We start from the raw sequence: 20,360 nt of genomic DNA, 5'->3' as shown, positions 1-20,360 counted from the left end.
ACTTCAGCATGAAGCTGAAGGGTTTGACTCACCGTGGCTCTTTTTGGCCATTTTCAAGGCATGTAGTGATACATCTGGGTTGATTTCAAGCTGGCATATAAGCACCTTGGCACTAGTGATGGCAGACTGTGCCTTTTGTAGCTCTATTTGTTCCAGCAGCATGTTAGCACCAGACACAATCACTATAGCATTCTCCCCTGTAAATGTCACATACAAATAATGTGACCTAGTCAGTGGTGTCAAAGGTATTCCCATTCATTACTCAGGTAGAAGTACATCTACTAGGGTTTAAAAATTCTTCTGTAGAAGTTGAAGTATCAACTCAAGCTTTACTTTTACTCAAGTAAAAGTGTAAAAGTACTGGTTTCCAAACTAAAGTATAAAACTATAAGTAATGTAAGGAAAAAATTGCCATTAAGGACAAAAGCCTAGGTCGTGCCACAGGGGCCTATTGTGCACTACCCTATCTCCTCAAAAAAAAAAACATTTTTTTAGCACCAACCCTGATAAAATCTTGCCTACCTGTAGTTTTCAGGTGACTGAAAGTTGCCTACCCCTGCACTAGCTATCTGTTTCAGCTGCATACAGTATATGCCCATTAAAAATGAACGCATTTTAGTACAATGCAAACAAATACAATAAAGCAGTGTTTTTTTTAAACTGGGGACCACGAGATGGTGCCAGGGGCCCCAGTTTTATAATATTTTATAAAATATATTACTTTGTCATAAGTTCTGTGTAATTAAACCGTCAGAAAAATAAGGCTACTAACCAACAGCAATACATTGTATTTTACATTGTAATTTAAAGGTGCTCTAAGCGAATTCACACGTTTTAGACCATAAAACATTTTTTGTTACATACAGCAAACATCTCATCACTATCTGCTTGCTGCCTGTCCGCTGATCAAACTGTAAAAAAACGCGATCTCTGTAGACAGCCCAGGCTTCGCAAACTGCAATATAAACACAGTGGCAAAACCTAACACCACGAAATAAACAACAAGAAGGATTTTGGGGTGGAGGCTGGGCGCGTTCATGAAAGCACGGAAGGAAGGGGGAGGAGTTAGCTACGCTTCAAACATCAACAAAAAGTGACGTCTCACAGATTCGCTTAGAGCGCCTTTAATACGTTTTGTTTAATTCTAATTTTATGTTTTAGAATGTTTTTCGTCATACATTTTCTATGGGGGGGGGGAGGGGTTTGGGGGGCGAAGGGATGCACCGTACACAAGGGGGGCAGAATGCCAAAAAAAGTTTGAAAACCACTGCATTAAAGAACCAAATGTGTGTACTACTGAGCATTAACATGTGTTCCATGAAGAGGATGATATGATGGCTAGTTGCCTATAAGTATTGTAATGGTCCAAATGGTGCAGACTTTTGCAGTGATGCCCTCTTTAGTTAAAGGCAGGGTCCATGATCTCTGAAAGCCAATGTTGACATTTGAAATCACCAAAACAAACACGCCCCTTCCCCAATAGAATCTGGACCTTTATTTGATAGACCTGCCCCACACACATACGCTACCCAGGCAACAATGTCGGTTGAACGGCCAGAGATCAGAACCGGACGGTTTTTGCGCGATCGGCAACCGGCCGTTTTTTTTATTTTTTCGGCCGATTTTTCCGGAAGCGCACCTGCGTGCAAAGACTACATTTTTATCATTCGCAAACATGTCTTTTGTGTAAAAGCATTTCGAAATCTGTGCACAGGACATTAAGATTGCAAGCTGCAATGTCTGTAAAGGACAAGTTAATCGCAGAGATTACAACAGTACATTCGCAGGGCTCTCAAGTCTCACGCATTCACTGTGAGATACACGCATTTTAGTCAGTTTAAACACTCACACCTTATATTTTTAAGAGACTGATAACTTTTCCTGCTATATACAATTAATGGACGAGGCGCAGGGAAGTTATCTGTCGAGTTTAGCGGTCTCAAGTTTTTCTCGCGCTCCTCTGATGTGGATGCGCGGCACGTGCAGGCACTGAGTGAAAGTTAGAAGAGCAAGATCCGATAAATGCTGTAAATAACGCAGGTTTCTTGAATATAGGCGAATACATGTTAAATTATGCTTGATTTATTTAAAACTCCCAACTGCTTTGCAATCAGAAGCTTAAAGGAATAGTCTACTCATTTTCAATATTAAAATATGTTATTACCTTAACTAAGAATTGTTGATACATCCCTCTATCATCTGTGTGCGTGCACGTAAGCGCTGGAGCGCACTGCGACGCTTCGATAGCATTTAGCTTAGCCCCATTCATTCAATGGTACCATTTAGAGATAAAGTTAGAAGTGACCAAACACATCAACGTTTTTTCTATTTAAGACGAGTAGTTATACGAGCAAGTTTGGTGGTACAAAATAAAACATAGCGCTTCTCTAAGCGGATTTAAAAGAGGAACTATATTTTATGCGTAATAGCACTTTTGGGAGTACTTCGACTCGGCGCAGTAACACCCTCCCTCTCCCATTATGAGAGTGAGAAGGGGAGCGGACTTTTTCAAGCGAGTCGAAGTACTCCCAAAAGTGCTATTACGCCATAAAATATAGTTCCTCTTTTAAATCCGCTTAGAAAAGCGCTACGTTTTATTTTGTACCACCAAACTTTCTCGTATAACTACTCGTCTTAAATAGGAAAAACGTTGATGTGTTTGGTCACTTCTAACTTTATCTCTAAATGGTACCATTGAATGAATGGGGCTAAGCTAAATGCTATCGAAGCATCGCAGCGCGCTCCAGCGCTTACGTGCACGCACACAGATGATAGAGGGATGTATCAACAATTCTTAGTTAAGGAATAACATATTTTAATATTGAAAATGAGTAGACTTTTCCTTTAAGCTTACCTGAAACTAACGTAGAGTCTTACTGAAATTAATGAAATGACCAGAGATGTATTTCATTATTATTGTCATGTAGTACTGAACATGTAACCTTATCTCTCAAACACAGCTTAAAATAAACAAGCTTAAACAAGTGCTGCAATCCTATTGTATATAATACAGATTTCATTTTAATTTTGATACATTTGTATTTTTTAATATGTAGAGTAATTTATTTAATTTGGATCAATTTGTTTGTCTTTTATCAGACTTACCAATTGTTATAATTTATATTTGTGCTGGTCAGTTATGAATAAAGGTAACATTGAACTGCTAGCAAAAACTTAAGAATTTGGTGGGGCAGAGGGGCTCCTCCCCTAACAGATGTTATCTCACTCCAAACTTTTAAATAAAACCTGAGAGCCCTGCATTCGCCACAACAAACTTGGTCAGACATTTAAGTTCATCACCTGATAGAACACAATAAGTATCAAAAGTCTGTTGATGATGCAAAACAGTAAAGACCATCAACCCTCACTCAACCATCCATGTCATGGTCTCATTTAACCACTTATGTTTGTATTGAATGTAGCCTACTGCACAGTTACTGCTGTTAATTTTAGATGGTTACAGTTATTGTTTTCAATAGCCAAACCAAGTTTAGCCTGTTAAATGCCAAATAAACATATTGTTTATGTATACTTTCATTCTTTGTTGTTTGTTGCATGATAAGAAAAAAAAAATCGGAAATCGGATCGGAATCGGACAGTTTGCTTGTTAAGAAAATCAGTATAAAAACCGGCCATGAAAAATCAAGATCGTGCATCCCTACCGAGAACCCCCCCAAATGGTGTGAGGATAGAAGAGTCACACCCTACAGCACTTTCTCGTCCACCTCTCCTCATGTTCTCAAAGCAAACTGTATATGGAATGCTACATTCTGCATTCACAAAGTATCTGAAAACTGGTCTTGTCATATGAATTATAAATGGTTTCAATGTAAGTGGTACAATTTGGTTTATTAATATAACAACAGAATTCAATGTTATAGTGTGACGACAAAGCAGGTAAACTTAACCTAATGTTGGGAGACAGCTCCTACCATAGACATGTTGACCAATCACCAGGCCCGGGGTGGGTAATCGTGAGAACCGGGAGAATTCCCGGTGGGCCGCTTCACTTTTGGGCCGGTCAAGTTTTTTTTACATTTGTCACGTTAAGTGAGTCTATCTTCTCTTAAATGACACTTCACACGTTTCGCATTGACACTGCAGCGCGCAGCCTCTGCATGGGTTGTACCATGTGAGGGAGTTTCCCCCTCCCCTCCCATAGAGTTGGTTCGGTCCATAGCACATCCAAGAAAACTTTTCTCCGGTAGGCTGGGCCGTATGAGGCGCGGGAGTTGACAAAAGTGAAGCGAACTCGAGAGAGAGCGAGACTGTGCGAGAAAGAGTGAAACCACGCGCAAGAGACAGCGCGAGAGACCGAGTGTGCACGAGAGAGAGCGAAACCGCGCGCGAGAGGGACCGAGTGTGCGCGAGAAAGAACGGGTGTCGGGTAAAGGATCAAATATACTGAACAATTTTAACTTGTATGGTTGCGTTAATTGGAGGTATAATGCATTTTTTTTTAAAAATATGTCTAAAAAAGAGTTTTATTATCAATTATGCTAGTACTAAATTAGTTGTCAGTGCAACGAAATATAGAGATATTTCAGAGAGCTAAACACTTGTGTGAGAGTTTATGATGAATGTATGCTGTCCAGAAATTTTAACACCATGGAGCACTGTCACAGGTTATTGGAGGGACACTTTTTTGAATTAGGATGTTGGATCTTAGGCTATAAGCAATACTTTGTATGAAAAAAGATATGTATAATTTTAACACAAACTTTTTCATAGAACTACCAAATAACGCCCATGTTATCCGAGTTACATGCCAGTCTCTCAGAAATGTTACTACAACTTGAACTTTTCCTTCATCCTCAATGTACACCGACAATTCATATATCAGTCTCTAGGACTGGTGGACGACCAAGGTGAATGTGTTACTTTTTTTTTAAATAACAAACACATGTATGATGATAGTCTACCCCAAATGCATAAAAATAAACATTATACAGATTTTCAGACATCTATAGAATATCTATAGTTCAGCGCAGAATAGTAGCCTACCGCATTATGAAACAACCAATATTTTATGATTTAATATATTACTCTTGATAACCAGCAACAGTGGTTCTGACTGAAGTAATATTTAGAAATGTTATCACTGTTATATATTTATTAAATGTGCTGTGCACACTGTTGAAATATTTAGAAATTATTATTCAACAGGATACAACTCTACAGAGCTGTGGATAGAGTTATTAATTAGTTTAAAATGAACAGGCAATAGAGAACCACTTAATGAGAAGAATTGGACAAAACAGAAAAACATTGTATAAAAATCTTTTTTTTGTTTGACACATGACTGCACTAAAAGTCATTTACACAGGTATGATCTGACCAGAGAACAGCTGATCCAGCTGAGAGAGACAGGAATGTCATGGACAGCTATTTCTACCTGTTTGGGTGTGAGCTGTCGAACAGTACGAAGACGTCATCTTCGATATAGCATGGAGACTAATTTCAGCACAATTTCAGATCCTGACTTTGATGCACTGATTAATTCGATTATTACTCAAACACCTAATGCCGGAGTTACACTTGTCCTAGGCAAATATTTTAATCATTATATTATGTATAAAATATTGATATCTTTGTCATTTTGATGAAAGTAGTGCTTATTATTTATGGTTTCGCTCTCTCTCATGCACACTCGGTCTCTCGCGCGGTCTCGTTCCCTCTCGCGCGCACACTCGGTCTCTCGCGCGTGGTTTCACTCTTTCTCGCGCGGTCTCGCTCTCTCTCGCAGAGTTCGCTTCACTTTTGTCAACTCCCGCACCTCATAGGGCCGGCCCTACCGTAACAATACGCGCCTGAGAGGAGGAGGGCATAAAAAACAGGTTAAAGAAAAAATCCATTTAAGGATGATGCTGCCAAATGTGCCAAACTTACAGATTTATTTTCAAGAGGACAACAACAGGTAACTTAAAGAGAAATAAGCCTAGTAATGATTAGCATTAGCAACGTAATTATTCGGCGAATACCGTTGTCAAACTATTTACAAGCCAACTTTTTTTTGTTAAAATATTAGCCTTTTGTGTATACATGGCGATTCATAGACTTTGCAAATATTATGCAAGCAGCTTCTGAGCAGCAGATAAGCCAGTTCGCCGCTGAAAACGAGGAGGCCATGAGAAAACAATATGAATTAAAGTTATTTAACCCTCAGGTTGTGTTCAGAACCATATAACACCTTTTGTGTTCCCAGTCAAAAATGACCAGCCGAAAAAAAAGCTTATAAATCACTATATATTTACCCAATATTGGATTCAATATTTTTGTTAACTTCTCATCTTAAGTGAAATATTATTTAACTTTTACCTTATTTGTTTAACCATGATATTAATAGAAACTATAGTAAGAGCTGGACTGTTGCTTTATTTATCCAATTTGAAAAAAGTGCTAATTTGGAATAACACTATGGAAAAAGTGGGCCGGTCTTGGGCCTGAAACTCCCGGGCTGAAAAGTGGCCCCACTCCGGCCCTGCCAATCACCCACTGTATGTATATTAGGCAACACCCCTGGGCTTACAAGAACCAATCAGTATATCTTTATCACAAAGCTTTGTTCTCTGGATATTTAAAGGGGACATAGAATGGTTGAACGGAGTATTTATCCTTGTTCTGTGATGTGACATGTAGACAAAAAAAATTTTGTTTGGGTCTGTAATGCCTTAGAAGCTTCCTAAAAACCTCTCCCAGATAGCTCTATTAGGGTGGGGGATTTCAAACAAGTAGTTTTGCACCTATTTGGCTCCCCCTACTGGCTTAACTTGCAATCTCATTACCGATTGGCTGACTTTGCTGCCACTCAAAAAATTTAGCCAATTATTTTAAAGTGGATGGGCAGTTAGATGCCTGTGATGTCATAAGCATCAGTTTTTCAGATTGGGCTGTTTTCTGGCAGACATTTCTAAAAGAGGAATTTCTATGAGACTGAGATGTTTAGCATGTTTAGCACTTTTTGTATGTTTGTGAATGTGGGTAGACTACCATTATTCAACAAAGACAAGGTAAAAATGGTTTTTCATTCTCTGTCCCCTTTAAGGAAAATGTTAAAAGATTCAGGTGGGATTTTTTATATAAAGAAAGGAAAACCCATGATGCTGTCCTGTCACAGCATCATTTTTATTTCTTTTTAATGAATCTGTAACCAGATCTTCATCCTTACCAGGTATGCAATGGTTTTTCGTTTTATTGTTTCGTATTTGAATCGGATTGTAAATAGGCTTCTTAATTATGTTTGTCCTACCTGGTTAATAAATTGTAACGTTTGCATTTATAAGTTACTCTAAGGTATTACGATATCCTTTGTTACCATACATTTATGGTCAGGGTTAATTCATGCTTATTAGGATCTGCCTTGTAACTAAGTTGTGCAGACGTATGGGCTATCGCAGTGATAGTCCTAATTATTTATATTAAAATTAAGTTGTTATATAGTCTTATGATTTAACTATATTCGTCTAGAAGGAGCTAGCCCGAACCTCATCATTATAATTCTATTCTAAACAGCTGTAGGGGCTACATGGGTCCCTTTAACGAGAGCATGTGACCATGAAGAGGTATTGTTAAATTGCTTTAGCTATTAACCTCTGGTTACTGTATGGTCAGATTAATTATTTAACCTTAACTAAGTTGTTTTGTAATCGCATTTGGTAATCATAATAATCTTTGTTATAATTAAGTTGTTATATAGTAATATGATTTAACTATATGCGGCTAGAAGGAGCTAGTCTGAACCTCTGGTTATAGTTTGAGTTTTATATTTAATTGACGATTTTAGAAAGCTACATGCACCTTTTACAAAAGATCCTTTACAGGAGATAATATACACTCACCTAAAGGATTATTAGGAACACCTGTTCAAATTCTCATTAATGCAATTATCTAATCGACCAATCACATGGCAGTTGCTTCAATGCATTTAGGGGGTGTGGTCGTGGTCAAGACAATCTCCTGAACTCTAAACTGAATGTCAGAATGGGAAAGAAAGGAAATTTAAGCAATTTTGAGCGTGGCATGGTTGTTGGTGCCAGATGGGCCGGTCTGAGTATTTCACAATCTGCTCAGTTACTGGGATTTTCATGCACAACCATTTCTAGGGTTTACAAAGAATGGTGTGAAAAGGAAAAAGCATCCAGTATGCGGCAGTCCTGTGGGCGAAAATGCCTTCTTGATGCTAGAGGTCAGGAGAATGGGCCGACTGATTCAAGCTGATAGAAGAGCAACTTTGACCGAAATAACCACTCGTTACAACCGAGGTATGCAGCAAAGCATTTGTGAAGCCACAACACGCACAACCATGAGGTGGATGGGCTACAACAGCAGATGACCCCAACGGGTACCACCCATCTCCACTACAAATAGGAAAAAGAGGCTACAATTTGCCCGAGCTCACCAAAATTGGACAGTTGAAGACTAGAAAAATGTTGCCTGATCTGATGAGTCTCGATTTTTGTTGAGACATTTAGATGGCAGAGTCAGAATTTGGCGTAAACAGAATGAGAATATGGATCCATCATGCCTTCTTACCACTGTGCAGGCTGGTGGTGGTGGTGTAATGGTGTGGGGGATGTTTTCTTGGCACACATTAGGCCCCTTAGTGCCAATTGGGCATTGTTTAAATGCCACGGCCTACCTGAGCATTGTTTCTGACCATCCCTTTATGACCACATTGTACCCATCCCCTGATGACTACTTCCAGCAGAATAATGCACCATGTCACAAAGCTTGAATCATTTCAAATTGGTTTTTTGAACATGACAATGAGTTCACTGTACTAAAATGGCCCCCACAGTCACCAGATCTCATCCCAATAGAGCATATTTGGGATGTTGTGGAACGGGAGCTTCATGCTCTGGATGTGCATCCCACAAATCTCCATCAACTGCAAGATGCTATCCTATCAATATGGTCCAACATTTCTAAAGAATCCTTTCATCACCTTGTTGAATCAATGCCACATAGAATTAAGGCAGTTCTGAAGGCAAAAGGAGGTCAAACACAGTATTAGTAAGATTGTTCCTAATAATCCTTTAGTTGAGTGTAAATTGGTATACTGTTATACTATTTAAATCACGCAGATGAGTTGGTTGTGTCAGCAGCCAGATATACATTTTCACAGGCTTGTGAATGTGAACTGACCTGAAAGTGATGCACAGTTTTATTTCAGACTTTTATTTTCCATTTGAAGACAGAATGCTGTGTCTTCCCATGCACAGGTGTCCATCAATTTTGGCGTGCATTACTGGGCAATGATATCAAAGTATTGCAAGAGCAGACTGCTCCGCATGCTTTCTATTTGCTCTCGCTGTACTTTTATGTTTCTCTGTTCAGTGCCATCGAACAAACTTTTGATCATCTGCAGTCAGATGGGGCGCGGAAATCGCGTACAAACCAATAGGGTGTCAAAATGTATGTTTATACTTCTCATCCAACCACAATCACATTCATACGGATGACGCAATTTATCTAGAACAAGGACAAGCCAAAATGAAATAGTAGTAACAAGGTGATTTTAAAATGTAAGGAGTAGAAAGTACAGATAATTGCGTGAAAATGTAAGAAGTAGAAGTAAAAAGTCGATATCTGTGTCCCATTGGATTGATTTTTCCTTTGCCCAAGTGGCTTACGTTTCTTCCCCACCACAGAAAACCACCACAGGTTTACCAATGCCATCAAAAGTATTATTTTGTTTTTGTTTGTTTGTTGATCACAAAGTAGATGAGGAAAACTAGGATTCCGTGTGTATTTAACCCGGCGGGCATTGTTGTTTACAATGTGTGGAATGGTGCGCTAGAGAGCACTAATGCAAAATACAATTTAACCACTAGATGGGGGGAAATTCTACTTACTTTCCCTTTAAGGCCCAGGCAAAGGCTGGCACCTGTGCTTGGCAGGAGGGCTCTGTAGCGCCCCATATTATGCAAAAATTAACGCTTATGCACAGGGCCGCCTTAACCTAATGTGAGGCCCTGGAGCTGAGAGGTTTTGTAGGCCCCCCATACCCTCGATTTATAGTCTCTTTTTTTAAGTGTAATATCTAGGCAATCTACATCACAAAATGCATTACTTTGTTTCGAGACATACAACAGTGAGTTTTCCCTCTTTGACCCAGAAAACACCATAATATCATTATTAACATATCACTGAGCCCACTTGAGCATAAACACAAGACACTTTATTTAACAACCACACACAGCAACTTGTGGTGATAATAAAACCAAAATGTGTGAAAGTATATATGTTATAATAAGCTTTATGTTTATATAGTTTTTGGAATATACAAATTTGCAGAAAATTCATTGCCGCTCACTAACCAAATACTCAGCACAGTTTTAAAAATATAAGAAGTTAAAGTTTGTTTTAAAGTGAAAATGCATTAATGATAACAAAAGATAATTCTTTATAGACAAAATCTTATTTTTTAAACAGTTATTTATTTTGTAGGATATTGAGGATATAGTATGCATTGTATTTAGTATTTATGCATACATTAGCATGTAAAACGAACAAGCATGAATATGCACAAAACAGACAGGGAACATACCTGTATATAAGATCTTAAGATAAGGAGATTATAAATATGAATGGTGCTATCAGGGGATGATCATTTAAGATGGTCTTGTCACTCTTTACTTTTTAAGACTTGCACCTTTACCGTTGCGTCTCTTTGTCGTGTTTCTAATCTAAACCAACAGATGTGTGTACTGTAAGCTAACATCGCGTCAAACTACATCGCTCCAGCTGCGCACGCGTCACTGATATAAACGCGAGTAAACTTAAATGTATAAGAACAGTATTATGTGCGGGAACTCTTTTCTTTATTTGTCGGCACAGTTTCTTTCGCATGCCAGAGACTCAGCTGCACGAGCACAGAGAGAGCGAGCACGGGCGCGAAAGAGAGAGAGACCTGCACCTCATTGGTGCTTATTATGAAATTTCAGAAACTACTCTTTCATTTGTTGGTGGATTATTTCCCATTTCTCTGTCACACTCAGTCTAACATGCAGGAATGCCAAGTTCACAACGTGCAATGCTTACAGTTTGGACCGGGAGACTGTAATGTCATGCTGAAACCCAGAACAGGTTATGTGCCTAAAACGCTATCCTGGGCATTTAGAGCGCAGGTTATTTCTATCCCCGCCTTTTTCTCGGACGATGCGGCATCTACAGACGCGATCATACAGAGTGAGCTTTGCCCAGGGAGAGCGCTTAAGGCTTATACTGACCGCTCTGCGCCTAAAGGATGTCCTGTTTCCAAACAAAGACTTTCCCACTGGGTGGTTGATGCTATTTCACTGACATATTCTAGCCAGGGAGTGGAATGCCCTTTGTATATTATGGCCCTAGTCTAAAGGTGTTAGGGTTATTTATGCTTATGCTTGACTGAGCCCTGTCATGGGTTTTTGGCTGATGCTTAGTACAGTAGGCTGTTACTCAGTTGGTCATTGAGATTGTTGCATGTTGTTAGTTTTGCTATGCTGGGCCTATCTTGCCGCATGCACATACAGCTGTATACAATCTCCCAACTGGCACAATGTCGAAAGATTCACTTCAATTCAAAGGCTGTGTCCTCTGGGGGATGCATTTTAAGTGGCTAATCACACCAAAAGCGCTTTAAACACTTTGAAACGCAAGGTGCGATGCACTGCCTTTTTTTAAAAAAAGCGCGCAAATGCTCCCTGCCCATAGAATATCATTCAAAAAAGGTGCCTGCAACTGCCATAAACGCTTTTGGTGTGATCGACCCCTAAGGCTGCACGCACCATCAAGGGTGTCTTAAAACATTTATTCTGTATAAATATGAATCACAACAACATGCATACAAACTATATGATGTTATATACAGCATTTTGCGGTGAGTAAGCAGATGACTGAAAAATGTGTGTTCGATGGAACTGTGCAGATCAATCCACAAAAAACATAAAAGTACAGCGAGAGCGATTTTGAAAGCATGCAGAGCAGTCTGCTCTCACGATACTTTGATATCATACGCCATTCGTTTGCACAGTAACACATGTCACAATCGATAGACAACTGTGCCCGGGAAGACACAGCATTCTGTCTCAAAATGGAAAAGGAAAATTTACAATAAAACCTGTGAATCACTTTTTTAGGTCAGCTCACAAGCCTATAAAAGTGTATAGCTTTGGCTGCTGACACCACCAACTCATCTGCCTGATTTAAATCATATAAAAATGTACCAATTTATACCATGTAACTTCAATTGTTTAAATTACTTTGTGCTGCATTGCGTTTTAAAGCATGGTAAAGATAATTATATATGTAAAGACATTTGTTGTTTTGTATATGCTAATAACAAGGGTCTATGCCCTTATTCATTATTTGAATTAACAAATCCTGCTTAACTGAATGCTTGAGTGATAAATCAACCAAACTGAGAACATAAACATGGGGGCACCACAGTAAAAGTCTGCCTAGGGCACCCATTTGGCCAGCAGCAGCCCTGAATCTTGTAATTTCTTTCTTTATTTACAATGTAACGGTTACTTTTCTCTAATGAGGCCGCCTCGATGACCTATACAGGACATGAGGCATCTATAGTTCCCAGCCGATCCCTGTATTACAGTGTTGTCATGCTACACATGACAACAGAGTTCAATTAAATCCAACACAGTATAATCAATGTAACACTTCACAATTCACAAGTTTTCCCCCTTTTTTCAATTTTACATTTGCTAAATTAAGAGTTAAGACTTTTTTCACTTTTGCATTAGAGTGCAACAGAATGCTTAAATTACATGTTAAATTCTAAAATTTTCTTTTGGGGAGGGGTCTGCAGACGCCCCTACACATATTTTATTCGGAACCTTGTCACCTTGTTCACCTCTTTTCAATTTGCAGGAATTCAATTGATTTAAAACAAACTCATTCAGAAACAAAAAACAGCTGTGTGCAGTCAAAAAATTCACTTTTTCTGCTGTTTGGAACTACTTTTGTTGGTAAAATGAATAAGATCTTGTTTATTAAACTGTTAGACAGAAACAATATCACATCTTCATTCCAGTTTTATATTCTGTGTGCTCCTATAACATGTCTTTGTTTGGTTTTGGAAATCTGAGTGACGCATTTAATAATTTCAACTTAAAATTGTTAAAACAAAAATTATACAACCGTAGATGATATACAACACACCTCATGTTACTAGACATCAGTGTTTCATTTTGGCTTACCATAAAGCCAAGAACTAAATATAACAGGCTATGTTTGTTTGTGGAATGATTACTGTGAGAGAAAATTGTCATGGAGACGAAAGAAGTTTAAACATTTTTAAAACCGAAAGATTTTTTACATATCGATATGCTACCCTTTTGTAGGTTGTATATTGCATATCCTACCAAAAATGTTTTGCAGTTGCATCACAAACAATTGGATACAAATAAACAGCTGAAATGTGTTAGGAAAACCACAGCTGATTTAAGAGATACAAGACTTTTCCTTGTAACTTATCTTTGTTCACGTTTACGTCAGTGAGATATTCACAAAAGAAGGTTGTTATAGAGATTGTGGCCCCAATAAGAGCTCTTCAGGGTGAGTTCTCTGTGCTGCTAGTGGACATCTACAAGGCTCAGCACTTGTGCTGGATCATTAACCAATGACATTTACATTAATTGGCAGGCAGGTTATGTCAGTCTTCTTTCGGTTTAAGTGCATTAAACTGGGACTAAAATTACTCTGCGTAGGTAAGGAGAGCTTCTCATTCATCAATGTATATGCAAAATAATACCTAATGGTGTTTTTTAGGTGGTTTAAATACTTATGGGCGTTTCACACGATACTCAGCAACCGCCAGTGTTTAGTTCTTTTTCAATAGGAGACGTGCAGAAAGCAGAAAAACAGGGCGGTTACAGAGGTGAAGCGGAGCCTTGCTTGTGCACCCAAAATTCTGTCCATTTTACGGACACTACTTTTCATGGCAGGCACTGTTAAAGATAAACATATTTCCACTAAATGCTGCACAAAATGCTTCCACTACACGAGAAAAGCAATTTCGCCGCTTGCCGCGTACTGTGTGAAACAGACTTTAGAGAGCAGGGTTTTGTACTCAATTTAGTACCAATTTAATTTTACCTGTGTCATTTACAATGATAGAGGCAGCCCCAGTTGCAGCCTTTTCAGTCTGTTCTGCAAAAGCTATAGAGAAGAAAGAAAATAAGTTGCTTAAATACATTACAGTTGGATGAAGAAATCTTCATGTTTGTACACAAAATCTACACCTATTTTATAAATGATAAAAAATAGGAAGAAATTTGCAGAACAAGTTGAATGGGACACTTAAGGGGATCGCACACTGGCCGCGCAGCTCAGCGCTGCGCCGTTCTAAAAAAATCGAACACATTGCTTTCTATGAGTATACGCACATGCACACCGGCGCCGCCAGGTGGCGCCTTTCCGCGCCGCCCATCTGTGAGTCAGGAAGTTGTTCAAATCCCTGTCGCGCCACACAGCGCCACTCACATAGTTTAACATTAAATAACATCAGATTTGTCCCAAATCATTAAAGCTCACGTAACACACGCTGTTTCTGCATTTCTGATGTTAATCTGGAGTACCTATAGAGTAGTATGACATCCTTTATATCTCTGAAGAGTCTTTAGTTTAATCAGATTTATAAAAGAAAGATTAGCTTTACCGAATCTTTCCGATAACGTACGAAAAAATGAAGAAGGAGGAGTTATACCGCGGGAGGAGCGAGTACGAGTCATGCAACACTATACAACACTGTTTTAACTTATGATTCACTACATGTTCGTGTCATTTATATAATATGCACGCGACTATTTCCAACTCGTCATGACCCGGTTGGGAAAATCCACTGCATCAAACACACACGCAAAACTCCGCTGCTACCCCGGATAATAAACTATATCCATTGTTTCCATAAGGCTGGATGTCTTCTCCTTACATCCAAAAACACACTTCTTCTTTCGTGCCATTGTTGACTTTTGAAATTAAACAAAGCTGAGTGGCGTGATAAGCTGTTAGCAGCTCTAGCGTCTCCTGCTGATTGACGGGTGGGCGGGTTTTTCCGGGGGAAATTTTCCGGTGGAAGCCCATATAAAGAAGTGATACGTATCGAAAACCCCTGAAACGTCAGTTAGGACTGTAATCGAAAAAAAAACTTGCCGAAACTTGTACGAACCCTGGCGAAGTGCATTCGGCACAGAAATACTCTGTAACACGTCCAACTGCTGTTTTGACACTTTGCCTACGTTTAGCATGAGGAAACAACTCTATAACTGTGTTAATAAGTCAGAATGCTTGAAATACCATTAAACCCCGGATGTCTTCTCCTTACATCCAAAAACACACTTCTTCTTTCGTGCCATTGTTGACTTTTGAAATTAAACAAAGCTGAGTGGCGTGATAAGCTGTTAGCAGCTCTAGCGTCTCCTGCTGATTGACGGGTGGGCGGCTTTTTCCGGGGGAAGTTTTCCGGTGGAAGCCCATATAAAGAAGTGATGCGTATCGAAAACCCCTGAAACGTCAGTTAGAACTATAATCGAAAAAAAACTTGCCGAAACTTGTACGAACCCTGGCAAAGTGCGTTCGGCACAGAAATACTCTGTAACACGTCCAACTGCTGTTTTGACACTTTGCCTACGTTTAGCATGAGGAAACAACTCTATAACTGTGTTAATAAGTCAGAATGCTTGAAATACCATTAAACCCCCCCTTTCAGGATTAACATTGGCTGCTAACGTATATTTAGCATTTTGAAGTAGACGCTATCTGACGAAGCTCGCGCTATTTAATGTGCACTTCCGGTTTACAATACCTCCGAGTTGTCCTAGAAGTGACTCAACGCGGGGCTGAGCTGCGCGGCCGCTGTGCGATCCCCTTTACACTTTGTTTAGACTCAGACTCATGTTATGGTTTTTAAACCTGTTTACAAGAATGACTGGATCTATTTAGTCAGAGTGTGTACTAAATGTGCTCATTCATGAAAAACAATAAAAAAAATCCTGTATAGTAATAATAAATCAATGTACAAATACTGTCACGATCAATTTAGTGCAATGATTTATATTTAATGTTTAATAAATTATTTACATAAAAATACAATGATTTTTTGTTTTATGAAAAATATACCAGGTATATACATATATTAAATGAGCACAAAACTATTTAAACAAATAAAAAAAATATATTTTTCTGTCTGTCTAAACAAAGTATTAAAAGCCAACAAATGTAAAAGCACCATCTGGGCATTACCAGTGGATACGCCATTATTTTTGAAATTTTGAATGTAGCTGTCCCCAAAAACGTCCTTTCCGACCTGAAGAGACAAGCAATATTTAGTATATACAAGTTAAAAGTAAAACTTAAAAAGAGATTTCATAACCTGCTGGCGAAATTTTTGGATTGCTATTTTACGGAAAGCCTTCCAGATATAGTAACCCCAAACAAACGTCTCCACCCTTCAAAACAACTTCTACCTACCCATCTTCTCTTACTCTCTATGAGACATTCAGTTCTAAGGTAAGGGGCACAAGGGTTTCTTTATCCCTGTTGGGTCTGCTTTTATCCCACGCTGGTAAAGACATGCCAAGGATGAGGTTCTAAGCCCCAGCAGAGGAGGCCCTTCACTACCTGGCATTCAGTCTTTGAAGTGTGATCTCTAGCTGCATGTTTCTGAAATCATGCGAGTTTATTTTTGTACGTTGAATGCCTTCAATATTGATTGGCGTCTTTGGGCTTACAAAATAAAAGCTTTACTGCTTGGTTAAGATCTCTCGCACAATTTAATGCTGAAATACATAAACTGCTTGAAATCAACCTAAACCTTTTTAACATGTAGAGTACATGCAATTTATAGTTATTTATTTAAATGTATTATATACTAGTCAACATTTGAAGTGGATCAAAAAAGTTTATCAAAGTTGTCCTAAGACAAGAATGGGTATTAGAGATTGGTTTTATGTAAACTTTTTTGAATGGTTTTGATCCACTTCGTATAGTGTAGTTCATCTCAAAATGGTAATTTTGTAATCGTTTAATCTCAAGTTGCTACAAATTTTAAAAAAGTCTTTGTTCTGTTGAACTCAAAGGAAAATGTTTGTAATGAAGCAGGAACCAGCAGCACCATTAACTTGTATAGTAAGAAAAATACTAAAGTCAATAATGCTCAAAAATGGTTTGGATACAAACATTGCTCAAAATATCTTTCTTTGTTTTTAGCTAAACAAATAAATATTACAGTATTAAAGTATACAGGTTTGTTATTCAATGAACAAACAAGCTTCAAAATACAAAAAAGCCTAAGGATCGCTTTGGGTCCTCTGGATGATGTAATATCATGTTTACTGTTTATATGTGTTAAATTCTTAATAAAAAGCCCATGATTGTGGTTGTTTTATGAAAAATTTGAAAACATTCAGATTGTTGGACAGAAGGTTATCAATTATCCCAATTATGAAATTTATATATCTGATTTATAGGAACGAATTTGAACTTATAACAACGTCAAAGTATTTAAATTTGAATGCTTAATCATTTAAAGAGCACCCATTTCATTGCTGAAAACATTCTTTTGTATTTGGTATAATACAATGTGTTTGCGTGGTTTATGGTAAAAAAAAACATTATTTTCCATTTTTGTAGCACCACATTTCACTCTCTTCCTAAAACGCATGGATTTGAAAAGCTCTGTGTGCTTGATTGGTAAGCTAATCTGTCTGTTGTAATTGGCCTGAGTATGAAAGCTGAGCGGAGTGGTAAGAATTTGCGCTCCGCGCTCAAAGCATTTCATACACTGAAAGAATGTGTTAATTTTTTACACGTTTTTGTGTTAAAGGAACAGTATGTAAGAAATGTATATCAATTAATCATAAAATGGCCCTGATATGTCACTAGACATTAAGAAATCTTTTTCATTTCAAATACTTATATCACGGACAACAGTGGTCTGGCCAGGATATTGTCATTTAAGTGTACTTGCAGCCCTCAACTGATGTTTATGTTGTCATTTTGTGTATTGGCCACCAGTTGTGTGATTGAAGTACCAGTTTTAGCCACACAAGTTTTGTGATTGCAGTACCAGTTTTGGCCACAATTCTACATACTGTTCCTTTAAACTTTTAACATATTATGTGTAATTTTAACACATTATGTGTCATTTTGTGCTGATTTTGTGTTAAAATATAACACAAGTTAAAAGTAACACAAAATATGTTGTTTCTATAATAATACATAGATGGGTGGATTCTGGGACAATGCATTTAGTGTGTTGTCCCAGAATCAACACTAATGTGTTGTTTTTAACACATCCCTTCTAAGAGTGTAATAACTCTGCTCAAGCTCCGCTCTGGGTGTACAATTTTTTCCTCTTGTTGTAATATGCTCATGACTTGCGAATGCAATTCTCAGTTAACTGAAATAAACCAGGCTTGGTGACGCTGTTTTGATTTTGGGACAGATAAAACTGTTTTGAGCAGCCGGGATCAGTATTTTTATGTAAAAGCAGCAGAAACAGTTCCCTTTCACGGACCGTGCTGTAGCAAGGTAAATGCCGCAAATTATTTACAAATTTAAATGTTTTTTTCTGTGTTGGTGGTTTAGGTTTTTCAAGCTATATTAATACCGACCTTTAGATTTTTTTCCAAGTGAAAAGCATGTGAAATTTTAAGATTAGTCTACACAAGTAATCGTTTGATGTTGTAACCACCTTCCTGCACTTCTTTGTCATCATTACCTTTTAAAATACATTTGTATTTTTCCCTCTTCTTCACGGTAGTATTTCAGAAACTCTTTCTTTAACTGTGCTTTTTAATAGCTTATGATTTCGTCCATCATATAACGCACAGCCGGAAATCGCGAGGGGGTTGGTAAAAATATAATTAAAAACGTGTATATTAAATAACTTGAGATATACTTGTATTAATGTTTGTGTAAGTACTACTTAAACAATACAAAACAAATGCAACTGTGGCCAACATATATTTAGAAACATTTTCAGTGCTCCTCCCTTGTATCACAGTGAATTTGGTCCTGGCTCATGACTTGTGATTGAGCGATAATGGAGCGATTTCGATGCGAGGGAAAATCACAACCCCCGACATTAAAAAAATCTGCTCCCCGGTCCTGGCAAAATCACGCCACTCCACTCACACTCCACACCGCTCACATACTCTGCTCCTTACCATGTTTGAAAGATTCTGTCAAAATGCAATGCTAACAGAAGTTTCCTTACAGGCGGGAGGACTTATGATAATTTCTGTCTTCTCTACATCATCAATCCCAGGAAGTAAACTGTTGCCTACAATCTGTGTGTTTGTTGTAGTCCAAGAAAAGAGATTTGCGTTGGAGACGATAACTCGCGTCATAATTTACTTTGGGGTATGTACTTTTTGCATATTGTTAACATGTACTAATACACACTTACACACCAAAGGAAATGTACAAACATGAATCGTACAAAAGGTACTCTTTAACATAATTTTGATAGTTGTTTTAAACAGAAATTGTATTTTTGGTTAACCTATCCCTTTAAGGCATTTATAAAGCAGAAAGAATAGTATACCTTGCACACCATGGCAGTTTTGGCCCCCAGTCTCGCAGCTTGAACACACTGATTTGCCCCTTTACCACCAAAACCAATAAAGAACTTGTATCCATGTATTGTTTCTCCAGCCTTTGGTAGGCGAGGTGCCTGGCTAATACACAATAAAACACAATTTAATTAAAATCAGGCATGTGATTAACCAAGGACAAAAAAGAAAGAAGGAACCCAACACCACCCCTCTCTGGCACAAGGAAACAAAATGCACACCATAACATACACAAAAAAATACATTATAAGCATTATAATTATTTAATTCTGACATATAATTTGGATTATAAATTTAAAATGTAAACATTTTACAAGTAACCAAAACAATGTTTAAATATAGCTGCAAGCAGCAATTACCGGGGTCAAGCCAAAAAGGGCACAGAAGAAAGTAAAGTTGAGTTCGGATGAGCAGTTTAAAGAACCTAGGAAAATCTCTTGATTTTAGACAAAATAATATAACAGCAAACAAAGTTTTCAGCAAAAAAGCTGTATTCTCATTCAGTGAAATCACTCCCTGTCTTCTCGAATAGCATTGACAACGAAAACACTGAAGGAAATGTGAGTGGTGCTTGCCGTGGCAATACTCAGCTCACAAAATGTTACAATAGTGTTAACAAGTCAAAAGAGCCCAGCCCCATGTTTCTACAATGTTCTGATGAAGAGATATAGCTCTTGCCAAAAATGGTTGATAAGGTATTCTCATTGGTTGCTATTGATTGGCATCCACCAATGATTATACTCCAAGCCATTAAAGGCTTAATCCATGATGACTCAAGGTTTTAGA

General features: G+C 38.1%; 1 protein-coding gene across 4 annotated transcripts in view; it reads right to left on the bottom strand.

Annotated features, from left to right (window-relative positions):
- The window catches only part of LOC141348949 (ribokinase-like), an 82,016-nt gene that overhangs the window by 33,651 nt on the left and 28,005 nt on the right, over nt 1-20,360 (bottom strand). For 3 of the 4 annotated variants that reach the window (XR_012370530.1, XM_073869484.1, XM_073869482.1), the window contains exons 3-6: nt 19,547-19,679; nt 16,240-16,303; nt 14,095-14,157; nt 33-197 (exon numbers count right to left, since the gene is read on the bottom strand). Coding sequence is in view for 3 of the 4 variants with exons in the window: in XM_073869484.1 (XP_073725585.1) it covers nt 33-197; nt 14,095-14,157; nt 16,240-16,303; nt 19,547-19,679 (425 nt within the window). In the remaining variant the exon portion in view is untranslated. The remainder of the gene's footprint in view (nt 1-32; nt 198-14,094; nt 14,158-16,239; nt 16,304-19,546; nt 19,680-20,360) is intronic. The other variant, XM_073869485.1, reaches the window with a different exon arrangement.

Source organism: Misgurnus anguillicaudatus, chromosome 7, assembly GCF_027580225.2.
Source record: "Misgurnus anguillicaudatus chromosome 7, ASM2758022v2, whole genome shotgun sequence".
NCBI lineage: Eukaryota > Metazoa > Chordata > Actinopteri > Cypriniformes > Cobitidae > Misgurnus > Misgurnus anguillicaudatus.
Note: the sequence above shows the minus strand (reverse complement) of the source record. Positions and strands in the feature narration are given on the sequence as shown.